We start from the raw sequence: 16,379 nt of genomic DNA, 5'->3' as shown, positions 1-16,379 counted from the left end.
ATATGTGGCAGAAGGCTGATTGTTGTAAGTAATTTTATTGTTTAAATATTCTGATTTAATTTTTTTTGTACAGAGATGAAATCATAGATCGTTTGGAAGTTGTCGTGCAAACCCAATTGAAGAAAACATCGGAACTTAGTAATCAGATTTTCTGTCAAAGAGTGTGAATGAGAAGCTAGGTTTAGCAATTGTGAATTTTTTTGATTTAAAATGAAGGGACAAGTTTGTATTTTGCTACCAATATTCCTTGGCACTGAGGAGTGATTGCTATAATATGTGGCATTGTCGTGGATTTCTTTTCCAATATTAACAGTAGAAAAATCTATCACAATGACAGTCAAGACAATCAAGTCAAACATGGGCTAGAAAATATATCCAGCCTTAATCAACCCTATCAAACAAGCCCTAAAATAATATCATTTTGGTCCCCTTTGGTGTTTGAAATTGCATCTACCGCCTCTATTGTTTAGATAATTAAGATAATAAATCTTACATTCACATCTTACATTTTTATATTTATATAGTTATGATGAATTTCAAGTTTGCTCAATTATGATATAATTTGAAATTCATTCTACTTTATATTTATAATGTATAAACAAATAAATACATATTTAAATTTGTATCTATTGTTTCATTGTAAACAATAAAACTATAATCGAAATCTGTTGATTTCAAATACATCTCCCCTAACACAACCTTATAGAATAGATGAGTTCGTCATATTTATCTTTGGACCAAGACGACTAGATTCTCCGACTCTCCCCACTCATCAAGCTGGTTATTATGATACAAGATGAGCGAGAATGTGACTATGGCACTTCTCGGCAGGCTGCTTCTCGGTCAGCCTCCCGTTTTTCTAATGTCTCTTTGGAGGAATGGTTCGAGACGTCAGTTTGTGGTGCTCAATTATAGTTTAGTTCCTTCAATTTTATTAATTACGAAAAGGTCTGTTTTTGCCACACGGAATTGTGATTAAAGAAAATCGTGTAAAATATTCAAAAACTTTTTTTGTAAATATTACTTACATTTTGTTTTATACTAAATATATTCCATTAAATTAATAAATTTTATGTTTTAACTAAGTAATATAGATTGTAGTATAAATAAATGAGTAGTGTAAAATATATTTTTGACATATAAATTAATATTTTTCATGAGACAGATCTCATCATGATCGAGTAGGAGATACGTCTCACAAAATTGATACATGAGATTAGGGGTGGGCAATTGGATCAGGTGCATTTTTTCAGGTAAATCGATCGGATAATTCTTCGAGTTCGAGTAGAAAATGTTTACCCTAACAACGCGAATTATTTATTTCTAAAAAAATATAGACTTGGTCTTGAATGACACATAAAGACATCATATTTAATTTTTTATATCATAATTGACTTTGCAAGCCTATTAAACATAGATGACAAATGTCTTATGCCTCCCCCACCAACTATAGCCGAATTGAAGCACTGATCAAATATACAAAATCTACAAAGATAAATGCAGTTTAAATAGGGATTCAAACGAAACGGGGTCGGAGAAGTATATATACTTTTTTAATTTTCTGTTTGATACCTCGATTTACATATTTTTCGTAAAAATATTTTTTAATTATTACTACTTATTTTAAATAGTTTGAAATATAGATTTTTCTTGTTTAATTTGGTGTGGAAATTAGACATGATTATTTTGATAAACCTATTTTTTCTTGATAGATTTTTTTGTAGCCACAAAATGAGAAAAACTAAGTTTTTTTTAACAAAAAAAAAATGGTTGAACCTAAACCTGATACTATCAGGTACTCGAATACTTGGTTAGTTACGAGAGTCGAGTGAAATTCGGGTAGTAAAAACACTATCCGAAAAAACCAGATACCCGACTTTCTAACAATGATCAAATTTTTCTTCATTATCCCATGTTATATCGTATTCTATTCATTTCCATCGCAAATATTTGTCAAATTTCATGACCTATTCTATTCATTTCTACCACAAATCAGGGTACAATATATTGTTTCAATAATTAATGTAATATTTTCAATTACACTAAAGAATCGTTTGGTACGTGGGATGAGATAATTAAATTATTAATGATTTGATTGGTATGTGGTTGATAAGGAATGATGTGTAATATTGTGTGATTAATTATTTCATGTGTGGGTTGAATTTTTATTAGTGTGATGAATTTTGTTTTAACCAAAATATCCTGGAGTACTCAATCAAATTCCCACAAAGCACAAAAAAATACCATACAATACTCAATCAAATTCCAACAATCGAATTTCACACCACAAAGCACCATATTCTTTCCACAAAGCACATAAAATATCTTCTTCCAAGCGTTCCTCCCAAAATGTCTTCCAGGCCAAATCCAATTTCTTCTTGTACAGTGATTCCAAGGAAAGGAAGCCTGAAAACACCAAGCACTAATCAACGACAACTTGTGATTATGATTGTCTATGAGTATTTTCGCATATGTAAATACTGGGAAAAAATTTTGTTTTGAAGTTTTACACAGAGCACACAACTACTTAGATCTGAAGATATGTTGCAATATGTGGCAGAAGGCTGATTGTTGTAAGTAATTTTATTGTTTAAATATTCTGATTTAATTTTTTTTGTACAGAGATGAAATCATAGATCGTTTGGAAGTTGTCGTGCAAACCCAATTGAAGAAAACATCGGAACTTAGTAATCAGATTTTCTGTCAAAGAGTGTGAATGAGAAGCTAGGTTTAGCAATTGTGAATTTTTTTGATTTAAAATGAAGGGACAAGTTTGTATTTTGCTACCAATATTCCTTGGCACTGAGGAGGGATTGCTATAATATGTGGCATTGTCGTGGATTTCTTTTCCAATATTAACAGTAGAAAAATCTATCACAATGACAGTCAAGACAATCAAGTCAAACATGGGCTAGAAAATATATCCAGCCTTAATCAACCCTATCAAACAAGCCCTAAAATAATATCATTTTGGTCCCCTTTGGTGTTTGAAATTGCATCTACCGCCTCTATTGTTTAGATAATTAAGATAATAAATCTTACATTCACATCTTACATTTTTATATTTATATAGTTATGATGAATTTCAAGTTCGCTCAATTATGATATAATTTGAAATTCATTCTACTTTATATTTATAATGTATAAACAAATAAATACAGATTTAAATTTGTATCTATTGTTTCATTGTAAACAATAAAACTATAATCGAAATCTGTTGATTTCAAATACATCTCCCCTAACACAACCTTATAGAATAGATGAGTTCGTCATATTTATCTTTGGACCAAGACGACTAGATTCTCCGACTCTCCCCACTCATCAAGCTGGTTATTATGATACAAGATGAGCGAGAATGTGACTATGGCACTTCTCGGCAGGCTGCTTCTCGGTCAGCCTCCCGTTTTTCTAATGTCTCTTTGGAGGAATGGTTCGAGGCGTCAGTTTGTGGTGCTCAATTATAGTTTAGTTCCTTCAATTTTATTAATTACGAAAAGGTCTGTTTTTGCCACACGGAATTGTGATTAAAGAAAATCGTGTAAAATATTCAAAAACTTTTTTTGTAAATATTACTTACATTTTGTTTTATACTAAATATATTCCATTAAATTAATAAATTTTATGTTTTAACTAAGTAATATAGATTGTAGTATAAATAAATGAGTAGTGTAAAATATATTTTTGACATATAAATTAATATTTTTCATGAGACAGATCTCATCATGATCGAGTAGGAGATACGTCTCACAAAATTGATACATGAGATTAGGGGTGGGCAATTGGATCAGGTGCATTTTTTCAGGTAAATCGATCGGATAATTCTTCGAGTTCGAGTAGAAAATGTTTACCCTAACAACGCGAATTATTTATTTCTAAAAAAATATAGACTTGGTCTTGAATGACACATAAAGACATCATATTTATTTTTTTATATCATAATTGACTTTGCAAGCCTATTAAACATAGATGACAAATGTCTTATGCCTCCCCCACCAACTATAGCCGAATTGAAGCACTGATCAAATATACAAAATCTACAAAGATAAATGCAGTTTAAATAGGGATTCAAACGAAACGGGGTCGGAGAAGTATATATACTTTTATAATTTGTCTGTTTGATACCTCGATTTACATATTTTTCGTAAAAATATTTTTTAATTATTACTACTTATTTTAAATAGTTTGAAATATAGATTTTTCTTGTTTAATTTGGTGTGGAAATTAGACATGATTATTTTGATAAACCTATTTTTTCTTGATAGATTTTTTTGTAGCCACAAAATGAGAAAAACTAAGTTTTTTTTAACAAAAAAAAAAGTGGTTGAACCTAAACCTGATACTATCAGGTACTCGAATACTTGGTTAGTTACGAGAGTCGAGTGAAATTCGGGTAGTAAAAACACTATCCGAAAAAACCAGATACCCGACTTTCTAACAATGATCAAATTTTTCTTCATTATCCCATGTTATATCGTATTCTATTCATTTCCATCGCAAATATTTGTCAAATTTCATGACCTATTCTATTCATTTCTACCACAAATCAGGGTACAATATATTGTTTCAATAATTAATGTAATATTTTCAATTACACTAAAGAATCGTTTGGTACGTGGGATGAGATAATTAAATTATTAATGATTTGATTGGTATGTGGTTGATAAGGAATGATGTGTAATATTGTGTGATTAATTATTTCATGTGTGGTAGAATTTTTATTAGTGTGATGAATTTTGTTTTAACCAAAATATCCTGGAGTACTCAATCAAATTCCCACAAAGCACAAAAAAATACCATACAATACTCAATCAAATTCCAACAATCGAATTTCACACCACAAAGCACCATATTCTTTCCACAAAGCACATAAAATATCTTCTTCCAAGCGTTCCTCCCAAAATGTCTTCCAGGCCAAATCCAATTTCTTCTTTTACAGTGATTCCAAGGAAAGGAAGCCTGAAAACACCAAGCACTAATCAACGACAACTTGTGATTATGATTGTCTATGAGTATTTTCGCATATGTAAATACTGGGAAAAAATTTTGTTTTGAAGTTTTACACAGAGCACACAACTATTTAGATCTGAAGATGTGTTGCAATATGTGGCAGAAGGCTGGTTGTTGTAAGTAATTTTATTGTTTGAATATTCTGATTTAATGTTTTTTGTACAGAGGAAATCATAGATCGTTTGGAAGTTGTCGTGCAAACCCAATTGAAGAAAACATCGGAACTTAGGAATCAGATTTTCTGTCAAAGAGTGTGAATGAGAAGCTAGGGTTAGCAATTTTCAATTTTTTTTATTTAAAATGAAGGGGCAATTTTGTATTTTGGTACCAATATTCCTTGGCACTGAGGAGGGATTGCTATAATATGTGGCATTGTCGTGGATTTCTTTTCCAATATTAACAGTAGAAAAATCTATCACAATGACAGTCAAGACAATCAAGTCAAACATGGGCTAGAAAATATATCCAGCCTTAATCAACCCTATCAAACAAGCCCTAAAATAATATCATTTTGGTCCCCTTTGGTGTTTGAAATTGCATCTACCGCCTCTATTGTTTAGATAATTAAGATAATAAATCTTACATTCACATCTTACATTTTTATATTTATATAGTTATGATGAATTTCAAGTTCGCTCAATTATGATATAATTTGAAATTCATTCTACTTTATATTTATAATGTATAAACAAATAAATACAGATTTAAATTTGTATCTATTGTTTCATTGTAAACAATAAAACTATAATCGAAATCTGTTGATTTCAAATACATCTCCCCTAACACAACCTTATAGAATAGATGAGTTCGTCATATTTATCTTTGGACCAAGACGACTAGATTCTCCGACTCTCCCCACTCATCAAGCTGGTTATTATGATACAAGATGAGCGAGAATGTGACTATGGCACTTCTCGGCAGGCTGCTTCTCGGTCAGCCTCCCGTTTTTCTAATGTCTCTTTGGAGGAATGGTTCGAGGCGTCAGTTTGTGGTGCTCAATTATAGTTTAGTTCCTTCAATTTTATTAATTACGAAAAGGTCTGTTTTTGCCACACGGAATTGTGATTAAAGAAAATCGTGTAAAATATTCAAAAACTTTTTTGTAAATATTACTTACTTTTTGTTTTATACTAAATATATTCCATTAAATTAATAAATTTTATGTTTTAACTAAGTAATATAGATTGTAGTATAAATAAATGAGTAGTGTAAAATATATTTTTGACATATAAATTAATATTTTTCATGAGACAGATCTCATCATGATCGAGTAGGAGATACGTCTCACAAAATTGATACATGAGATTAGGGGTGGGCAATTGGATCAGGTGCATTTTTTCAGGTAAATCGATCGGATAATTCTTCGAGTTCGAGTAGAAAATGTTTACCCTAACAACGCGAATTATTTATTTCTAAAAAAATATAGACTTGGTCTTGAATGACACATAAAGACATCATATTTATTTTTTTATATCATAATTGACTTTGCAAGCCTATTAAACATAGATGACAAATGTCTTATGCCTCCCCCACCAACTATAGCCGAATTGAAGCACTGATCAAATATACAAAATCTACAAAGATAAATGCAGTTTAAATAGGGATTCAAACGAAACGGGGTCGGAGAAGTATATATACTTTTTTAATTTTCTGTTTGATACCTCGATTTACATATTTTTCGTAAAAATATTTTTTAATTATTACTACTTATTTTAAATAGTTTGAAATATAGATTTTTCTTGTTTAATTTGGTGTGGAAATTAGACATGATTATTTTGATAAACCTATTTTTTCTTGATAGATTTTTTTGTAGCCACAAAATGAGAAAAACTAAGTTTTTTTTAACAAAAAAAAATGGTTGAACCTAAACCTGATACTATCAGGTACTCGAATACTTGGTTAGTTACGAGAGTCGAGTGAAATTCGGGTAGTAAAAACACTATCCGAAAAAACCAGATACCCGACTTTCTAACAATGATCAAATTTTTCTTCATTATCCCATGTTATATCGTATTCTATTCATTTCCATCGCAAATATTTGTCAAATTTCATGACCTATTCTATTCATTTCTACCACAAATCAGGGTACAATATATTGTTTCAATAATTAATGTAATATTTCAATTACACTAAAGAATCGTTTGGTACGTGGGATGAGATAATTAAATTATTAATGATTTGATTGGTATGTGGTTGATAAGGAATGATGTGTAATATTGTGTGATTAATTATTTCATGTGTGGGTTGAATTTTTATTAGTGTGATGAATTTTGTTTTAACCAAAATATCCTGGAGTACTCAATCAAATTCCCACAAAGCACAAAAAAATACCATACAATACTCAATCAAATTCCAACAATCGAATTTCACACCACAAAGCAGCACCATATTCTTTCCACAAAGCACATAAAATATCTTCTTCCAAGCGTTCCTCCCAAAATGTCTTCCAGGCCAAATCCAATTTCTTCTTTTACAGTGATTCCAAGGAAAGGAAGCCTGAAAACACCAAGCACTAATCAACGACAACTTGTGATTATGATTGTCTATGAGTATTTTCGCATATGTAAATACTGGGAAAAAATTTTGTTTTGAAGTTTTACACAGAGCACACAACTATTTAGATCTGAAGATGTGTTGCAATATGTGGCAGAAGGCTGGTTGTTGTAAGTAATTTTATTGTTTGAATATTCTGATTTAATTTTTTTTGTACAGAGATGAAATCATAGATCGTTTGGAAGTTGTCGTGCAAACCCAATTGAAGAAAACATCGGAACTTAGGAATCAGATTTTCTGTCAAAGAGTGTGAATGAGAAGCTAGGGTTAGCAATTTTCAATTTTTTTTATTTAAAATGAAGGGGCAATTTTGTATTTTGGTACCAATATTCCTTGGCACTGAGGAGGGATTGCTATAATATGTGGCATTGTCGTGGATTTCTTTTCCAATATTAACAGTAGAAAAATCTATCACAATGACAGTCAAGACAATCAAGTCAAACATGGGCTAGAAAATCTATCCAGCCTTAATCAATCCTATCAAACAAGCCCTAAAAAATAATATCATTTCGGTCCCCTTTGATGTTTGAAATTGCATCTACCGCCTCTATTGTTTAGATAATTAAGATAATAAATCTTACATTCACATATTACATTTTTATATTTATATAGTTATGATGAATTTCAAGTTCCCTCAATTATGATATCATTTGAAATTCATTCTACTTTATACTTATAATGTATAAACAAATAAATACAGATTTAAATTTGTATCTATTGTTTCATTGTAAACAATAAAACTATGATCGAAATCTGTTGATTTCGAATACTATCTCCCCAAACACAACCTTATAGAATAGATGAGTTCGTCATATTTATCTTTGGACCAAGACGACTAGATTCTCCGACTCTCCCCACTCATCAAGCTGGTCATTATGATACAAGATGAGCGAGAATGTGACTCTGGCACTTCTCGGCAGGCTGCTTCTCGGTCAGCCTCCCGTTTTTCTAATGTCTCTTTGGAGGTTAATTGAACTTATTAGTTCTTCAGACCTTGTTGTACCATGGACCTCGATGATATGGAAACTCTATATTTTACGAAAGCATGCTTTTTATTCTAATGTTGGGATTTGAGGATCACTTTCCTTGTGTTATTTTTAAAAGGGATGTGTGCTTTGTTATGCATGTACAGAGAGTTTACTTGTCTTTTCAGTAGAGATTTTGTGGGATAGGTTCATCAATGGCTTAGCATTCGGTTCTCTGTGACGAGTATTCGGAGTGTCTTGAAGTGGTTCAAGAAAGCTCGTCGCGATGCATCCCCAATAATGAAGGCTCGTGCTTTGGCACTCTCTGTCACTGTTTATCCTGCCTAGACAGGCCGGAACTCAAGATGTTTAAGGATTCTCGTGCAGATTTGGATAAAAATTTCTTTCGTATCAAATTATAAGCTTTTTTGTTGTATGAGCAATATATATCCTTTTTAATTAGGCTTGGGAGATACAGTGATATGAGATACTTGACACTTGATGATTATATTCTCGCTTGGATATGTCAAGGTATTTTATAATTTTGATTGAGTGATGTACTTTGGTTTGTCAATATAAAAAAAATTATGGGTTTTTATTGTATTTTAGTTCCATGAATTTTCATTAATTTGAAAACTTTATCAGAAAATTCCACTCATAAAATCTAATATTGAAAAACTTATTGAATGAAATTTTTATCTAAAAAATATAATCGACCAAATCTGAATGCCAAATCACTCGATTTAAAATCTAATTTTTAAAATTACACTTGTGTCATGTGTTTAAAACAATTGAGTTATTTATATAAGCATCAACGTTATCAATAAATCATGTATTTTCCAACAAAACTTAATCCAGTTATACATAAACCAAGAGAAGCTGTCTAAACTCTGTATGTGGAAAAAAAAATACTCAATCCCTAAGATTGCCTCCACCACCAGGAACCAAATTGTCAAAAAAAAGTACTAAGAAGATCTAAAAAGAACAAAATTCAGAAATAGAACATTTTCTATGGTCATTGTGCTTCCCGAATTGATGGGATGGAAGAAAACTCATTTAAGAGGAATGAACCTCGAGGAGTGGGTGGCACCGATACCCGGTCTACCGTGCTTGACAGGCTTGTATGAAATTGAAAACTCAGCTAGATAATGTCCAATCATTTCAGGCTTGATTTCGACTGGGTTGAAGGTCTTGCCATTGTACACTCCAAGGACACTTCCAATCATCTCGGGGACAATGATCATGTTTCGCAGGTGGGTTCTAACCAAGGTGGGCTTCTCGCCTTGTGGGGCCTCTTGTTTCTGATATGAAGTATTTATGTAGATGAGCTTATAAATTAAACAAAAGATAATGGAAAAACATGAACTGGTGATAGACACTGCAATTACTTGCACCACAATGGGAAATTTTATATTAGTGGGTCCAATAGGGCTGGCAAAAATCAGAAAATTCCCGACCCTTCCCGACTTCCGACCCGAAATATTCCCGACCCGAAATTGTCCCGACCCACTCAGAATCGGGAAAAGGATCGGGAATATAGGATATACCCGACAGGATTCCCGACCCGACCCGACCCGACCCGACCCGAATATATTAATAATATTTTTATTAAATTTTAAAAAAATAGGATTGTTAAAAAGCAATTTTTTCCAAGACGAAGGATACACTTTTCAAAAAGCAATTTTTTCCAAGACAATTATGCTTTATACTTCAGCTCAAGGGATTGTTAAAAATATGTAATTCTAATTCAGAAAATATATTTGTCCAGACTTGGCAAAAATTTTAATATGTTAATATTTGAATAAAAATTGCTTGTCTTTTTTCAAATATTTGTTTTAATTTATAATATTTATGTACATACTACACACTATGTCATGATGTTCAATGAATTTTTTAAAAAATATTTATCGGGATTTTGTCTCCCTTCCCGACCCGATCCCGAACATTCGGGATCCCGAACATTCGGGTCCCGATATTTGTCGGGTACGGGATCGGGAATCTTTTTTAATTCCCAATTCTTATCGGGACGGGGATCGGGTTAGGGGGTTCCGGGACGGGTCCCTACCCGATCCCAGCCCTAGGGTCCAAAAGACCACAATTCAACAAGCGATGAAACGAGGTAACTACGAGAACAAAACATATTTGTTAGAACATCTATATCCAGTGATTGAAAGTTTTGATGACTCACAGCCTTGCGAAGCTTCTTAATCAAAGCCATAGGGTTCCTTTTGAAACCCCTCTGGAACCTGACAACATAATTATGTAAGCAACAATAAGTACAAAACCGAAGTGGAGAAAGGCAGGCAAGTAGGATAAACTTGCCGTACACAACAGCACAAACACACTATTGACATGGTAGGCCGTAGATGATAATAATAGATCAATCCAGTTCAATTTATTAAACGTAGCTAAGTTAGATGGTACATATAAAAGTTACAAACAATGTTCAATACCACGTGAAAAGGGTTGAATCACAAAAATTAAAAGTTATGCCTAGATCAATAAATAATGACCGGAAAAGACGAACTAATTTACACAGGAACAAATCAAGTAAGATTAAAAAAGTGCACTTTCAACCCTCTTTCTACATACTTACACCAAAAAATAAAAAAAAAACTCGCAGGCACCAAGCAGAAAATCCCCGACGATATGAAGCAAACACCACAAAGTGAAAATATTGGTTGGATTTCTCTCATGTGCTAGGATTGTCTAAATATAAAAAAGAAGATTTAAAGCCCATACAGACAATCTTATTAGTAAAACAATAAATTAATAGAACCTGAGGCGCCAAGTAGAAAACCATCAGCTATAAAAGGGCAAAAGTAACCAGTCATACAAGGTTGGGTTACGTTTTCCTAGCTTGCTAATGCACTATGATTCTGTAACTAAATTGCATAACTAAAAACTAGAAGATTCAAAGCCCGCATGGACAAACAAAGTTCATTTTGTTAAATATTTTCTAAAAAAAGAAAATGAAAGGCAAGGATCAAATACAAACAGTTGCTGCACACCAGCAAATAAGAACGATAGAAACACTTGATCAGGCTTGCGATTAGCTCTTACCTACTGCTTTGATCAATCATATTTCAATCAATAAGAAATTTTAGGTACAAGTTTATCACTCATTTTCAAGACCATGATCTGACTCGACGTAGCACACGAGAAAGGCTAATTTTTTCTTTGATGAGAAATTCTCCAGAAAACGTTTTTCGATTGGGATTGCGACTACTTCTAAACAAATGTTCCGATAAAATTCAATTCATAATTCGATCCAGATATAACAGATTTCTCCACAACAAGACACATGAAATCATCAAAGAAAAAAACGTACCTTCTACGTGCACGTGCATTGAAAAGTTTGACGATCTCATCATTGGAAACATTGAGGAGTGCATCGAGGTCGACGCCTCTGTAATTGAACTTCCTAAACACTCTCTTCTTCGGCTGTCCCGCCACCACCTCGGTGTCCACATCCGCCTGTAAATATGCATAAAAATCATCAAAATTTCACATGAACCGAGTGTGCGATCGAACAAACTTTTTTTTTGAGAATTTTACCATGATTACTTGTGGGGATTGCTCGTAAATCCACGCGACTAGGGTTTTCGACTGAGGTCAAATGAGTGAGGGTGGATTCTGCTGTTCATTTATATGTTTTGGGAAACAATGGGCTGACATTAATAGAAATTCAACCTTAATCGGCCCAATTGATTTTATAATTAATCTCTTAATTAATTAATTAATTAATTAAACTTCAGTGAATTATATATAACATAAAAATGATAAATGTGTTTGAATAAGATAATAATCTTTTGAGTTAAACATCGAATAAAACAAGAATGAATCAACGTTCACACAAAATAAGAATTTTAGTGGGGTGTATTCAATTCAGAGTTTTGATGACTTTTAATGATTTTTTTAAATGATAGACTTTTATGGATTTGATAAATTTTTATTGATTTTTATGGAATCTCACAGATTTATAAACAGATTTATGTGGATTTATGTAGACTTTTTTGCAAGATTTTTATATAGATTTCCGATTCCATGCTTCATATATTCAATCACAACAAAATTCTCTCAAAATCTCGGATCAAAACATATTCTAAAAGTTGAAATGTTGCATGAAATTTATCTTGACTGATTAGATCTAACGAATAAATTTTGATTCAAATCGATTCTAATTAAATGGTTTTGATAATATCATGTTCGAACCGAAGTAATGAAATTTTGAACTTCTACGAGATATTTGAAATCTATTATATTTTATTAAAATTGAGGATATGATAGTAACCAAGACACAAATTTTTTTTCCAACTTTATCCTTATATAATAATAATATTACACTTTTTAAAAAAAAAAATTCCAAAACACTTTTATTTTTTTATTGAACAATTCAAATATCAATTTAGTTTCTTCCTAATTTGTCAGATTTCATTTTTATCTATCGATAATGCTAAAAAAAATTACACACAATAACGTGTACAAAATAACTAGTAAAGAATATGGTTTATGGTTTAATTTTGTCATATTTTATCTGTACATCACGGTGAAGCAGATATAAAAAGAGATGGCAAACTGGAAATATGGACAATCAAGCGCATGGTTACAATTTCGAACTGAAAAATATAGCTATTAAATGTAAAATCTGAATTGATTTTCAAAATATCATATACAAAGCATCAAGGGGAATAGAAAACAAGACGATCCAAACCAGGGGCGCATCCAGGATTTCTTTCGAGGGGGTGCGCGAGACGAAACGGGACGACTCAATAGAACCTGAGTAACATGAACTTTGTGTCTTCTGGAAAAAATACACATTACATTTTATTTTCTGTTCGAACTCGGAGAGGACATCTTCTCGTCGCCCCGATTAGTACCGCCCTCGAGCCCAACTAATTTACAACAAATGCTTAAGCTTTCCCAATGTGCGAAGAGAAGAAGCAAAATGAAAACTAGAATCCAAAGCTCGTTCTGTGTTTGAATCTTGAGTTCAACTCGTCCAAAGATGGAAGCTTGCAGCCAGTTTTCAGGATTCTGCACCACCAAGCCTTGATCTCATCCTGCTCAGAGAGTGAGAGCCATCCAGTTTAGAATGAAGAACAGATACACAGATGCATGCGTGATGAGTAAGGGGCAAGAACTGACATGGTCATTACAGTTCATCGTGGAAAATATTGCTAGGAAGGGAAACATATTAAATTAGGACTTCATTTAGCTAAAAGGTATGAACAACCAATTTCGATACAGTATCTATATATCTGTATACGATCCTCCAAAAACCAACTCATGGATGGACCTAACGGCTAACTGAATGCTACAAACTATCCGGCCACCAGCTAGAACTGATATCACTTTCTCCATAGAAACACAAACTTTTCAGCTATACACAGTTATAATGATATTGGTAAGCTACATAGCCCTTTCATTAAACGATAAAAAACATATTTAAAGAAACCACACATACCTCTAGAAATTCATCATTGGAGATATACTGACTCCCAATGGAGGATATGATCCCTCCAACATCTACTAAGACAGACTTCTTTGGCCTCCAAGGAATGTTTTCTCGAGTATCCCCTATGGTCATAAACATAGAAACAAAAGAACCAATGAGCACATTTAAGACCATACATCAAGTTATTTTATTTCCGTCCAGAAATGTTTGTAGCATACCTATAATGCAAGCAACACAATACCCTGTTCCACCTAATCCAGATTCCAACTTTGCAAGCCTCAAACGCAAGAAAAAACCGTTCAAATGGGTAAAAGAGACGTGGGAATCCATCCATCTGAAATCATGTAAAAAAAAACCTCTCTTTAAAGTGGTGATAATTTAGCCAAAATGTTGTACAAAAAAAAAGGTCATCGTGTGCTGATAGTTTCATGTAGTATCCTTTCCAAGTGGTGTTTTTTAGCAAATAAATCGTCAAGAAAATATAGTCATCAAGTGCATATGCTTTTACCTCAGAAAGTCCACACGAGACAGACGTAATTTCCTTATAGCGGGAAAGATCTCTGCAGGCGCATCATTATTCTTTGAAGTTACCAAGCTAAGAAAAGGAAAACTACGACCACTATTTTCTTTAAATTCACTATCCGAATGGGATGTAGCAATAATTTCTTTAGGACTAATACCCGACACATGCTTTTCTGATCGACAATGCTTATTTGCCAATCCTGAGGGGCATGAAATTGCCCAATGATCGAACTGAAAACATCTAATGCACAAAGAATTAGATTCTTCTATCACGTCATGTGAACGGGTCTTAACCAACAGTTCCTCGATTTCGGTTTCTGCTACCTCAGGACATTCGCGCAAATTGTGACTACTTTTGCCACAGAAGAAACACATAGACAAACGAGTTAATTTTTTTTCTCGTTCAGTCGGTACATTGCGCTTCAGGGCATCCAACCGTCTTGCAAATACAGATGCCATTGCCTCTGAACTTCCACTAAATTCTGAAGTAGGATGTGTAGGTCTTAGTTTATGTGCACAATTACCATCAGAAAAGACATCGGGGTTAGAAGCAAGCCTTTGAATCTCTTTTGAGGAACCATAAACACGTTCTTCGTGAGAATGGGCCAGAGACTTTGAATGATTCTGATCATTACTGTCAGGAATTACATTCTGATACTCGGTGTGGCGTTCAACTGCCACTTGATTAGTCTCACTGCCCTTTCCCAGCTGAGGAGTTTTGGTAGAAAGGCGAGTAATCCACAAACTCGTAAGATAATTTCTATTTCCAGGTAAGTTAATCGTTGCCAATGGAGAACTTGAGGCTATATTCCCCGCAGTTCCATCAAATGTTGGGATTTCTGCTGCATCTTTATTTTCTGCCAAATTAGTCTCGTAAGCAAATGGAGAACCAGCCATATCTGCAGACAATACCCATGGTTGACTTGGCTGACCAACAATATTTCTTGATACACAAGGATTTTCTTGTACATTCGATACAACAATCTGCTTGCAAGTGTCACCACTGTGAAATGATCTTGGAGGATGTTTGATTGATGTATTGTCGGCCACTACGAATTCTTCAGATTCTTGTATAGAATAATGCGGAGCAACTGTATCAGGTGTCTTGGTGTCTTGGCAATACAAGGACTGAAACATAGTTTGGAATCCCATAGTTAAGTTTGGAGAACCACGTGTTTTGGTACACGCAAAAGTTTCTCGATCGTCCTTGGCTTGAACATCATTCAAGCAAGAGAGGGATTGACCTACAGCAGAAGACTCTTCTTTACAGGAATCTGAGAAACCTTTCACCATGTTCGATATCCAGTTCATAAAAGAGCTGTGAGGTTTTATATTGGACGTTGAACCATGACTTCCTTGTATTTTCATCCTTTTGTTACTATGAATAGAATCTTGATCACAGGTCAGTCTCTTTATACCCGTTGATAAAAACCCAACACTGTTACAACTTTCCACACTCTCATTGCTGTCATCACCATCACCATTATCCAATCTTCGATGAATATCTCGTTCGGATGATGCTTTCTCCTTGCCTTTTTCTTGATACAAACAAACCTCGTTGTTCGGTGGAGATGGAAGTCTCATTTCTCCTAAAATCTGAGCCTCTTTCACAATGGGATTACACAATTCATTTTCAGCTGAGGCCTCCAACTCAGAACAAAGTATGTCAGCCTTAATCTGCTTTGACTCTCCGCTAGCTGATGTTTCTTTATCATGTGGCTCCATCGGGGATTGTACATTGCTATTTTTGGATAACTTTGTGGCATTAGGTTTGGAACAAGATGCAACTTCTAATTCTGTAATAATGTTGCCTCTAGCATTATATGTGACGTCCTCTTCCACATATTTATTTTTCTTGTAAGAATTCTCCATCT

The 16,379-nt window shown here is 33.3% G+C and overlaps 2 protein-coding genes across 3 annotated transcripts; both read right to left on the bottom strand.

Annotated features, from left to right (window-relative positions):
• Window positions 1-9,311: 9,311 nt before the first annotated feature.
• Window positions 9,312-12,222, bottom strand: LOC140803198 (small ribosomal subunit protein uS19-like). Of its 2 annotated transcripts, none has more exons than XM_073158925.1 (4): window positions 12,084-12,222; window positions 11,857-12,002; window positions 10,619-10,771; window positions 9,312-9,956 (listed from the first exon to the last, which is right to left on the bottom strand). In XM_073158925.1, the coding sequence occupies exons 1-4, from the start codon at window positions 12,084-12,086 to the stop codon at window positions 9,578-9,580; spliced, it is 681 nt and encodes a 226-aa protein (XP_073015026.1). In that variant the 5' UTR covers window positions 12,087-12,222; the 3' UTR covers window positions 9,312-9,577. The 2 variants fall into 2 exon arrangements, with proteins under 2 accessions (XP_073015026.1, XP_073015027.1); XM_073158926.1 differs by having other exon boundaries at window positions 9,312-9,826; window positions 10,714-10,771; window positions 12,084-12,221.
• A 938-nt stretch (window positions 12,223-13,160) lies between these two features.
• LOC140803197 (uncharacterized) lies at window positions 13,161-16,373 on the bottom strand. Its single transcript, XM_073158924.1, has 4 exons — window positions 14,492-16,373; window positions 14,202-14,317; window positions 13,993-14,105; window positions 13,161-13,588 (listed from the first exon to the last, which is right to left on the bottom strand). Exons 1-4 carry the CDS (start codon window positions 16,228-16,230, stop codon window positions 13,481-13,483), a joined length of 2,076 nt encoding a protein of 691 aa, XP_073015025.1. The 5' UTR covers window positions 16,231-16,373; the 3' UTR covers window positions 13,161-13,480.
• Window positions 16,374-16,379: the final 6 nt, after the last annotated feature.

Source organism: Primulina eburnea, chromosome 10 (assembly GCF_022965805.1).
Source record: "Primulina eburnea isolate SZY01 chromosome 10, ASM2296580v1, whole genome shotgun sequence".
Classification (NCBI taxonomy): Eukaryota; Viridiplantae; Streptophyta; class Magnoliopsida; order Lamiales; family Gesneriaceae; genus Primulina; species Primulina eburnea.
Note: the sequence above shows the minus strand (reverse complement) of the source record. Positions and strands in the feature narration are given on the sequence as shown.

Excerpts from the sequence above, each read along its gene's own strand:
- LOC140803198 (XM_073158925.1), bottom strand. Across the intron at positions 10,772-11,856 it reads AATGCACGTGCACGTAGAAG|GTTCCAGAGGGGTTTCAAAA; the intron begins GTACGTTTTTTT and ends TTATGTTGTCAG. Across the intron at positions 9,957-10,618 it reads TCATCGCTTGTTGAATTGTG|CCCTATTGGACCCACTAATA; the intron begins GTCTTTTGGACC and ends GATTTTTGCCAG.
- LOC140803197 (XM_073158924.1), bottom strand. The coding sequence starts at position 16,230 with ATGGAGCCACATGATAAAGAAACATCAGCTAGCGGAGAGTCAAAGCAG. Across the intron at positions 14,318-14,491 it reads TCTCGTGTGGACTTTCTGAG|ATGGATGGATTCCCACGTCT; the intron begins GTAAAAGCATAT and ends ACATGATTTCAG. Across the intron at positions 13,589-13,992 it reads CCAATGATGAATTTCTAGAG|GATGAGATCAAGGCTTGGTG; the intron begins GTATGTGTGGTT and ends CTCTCTGAGCAG.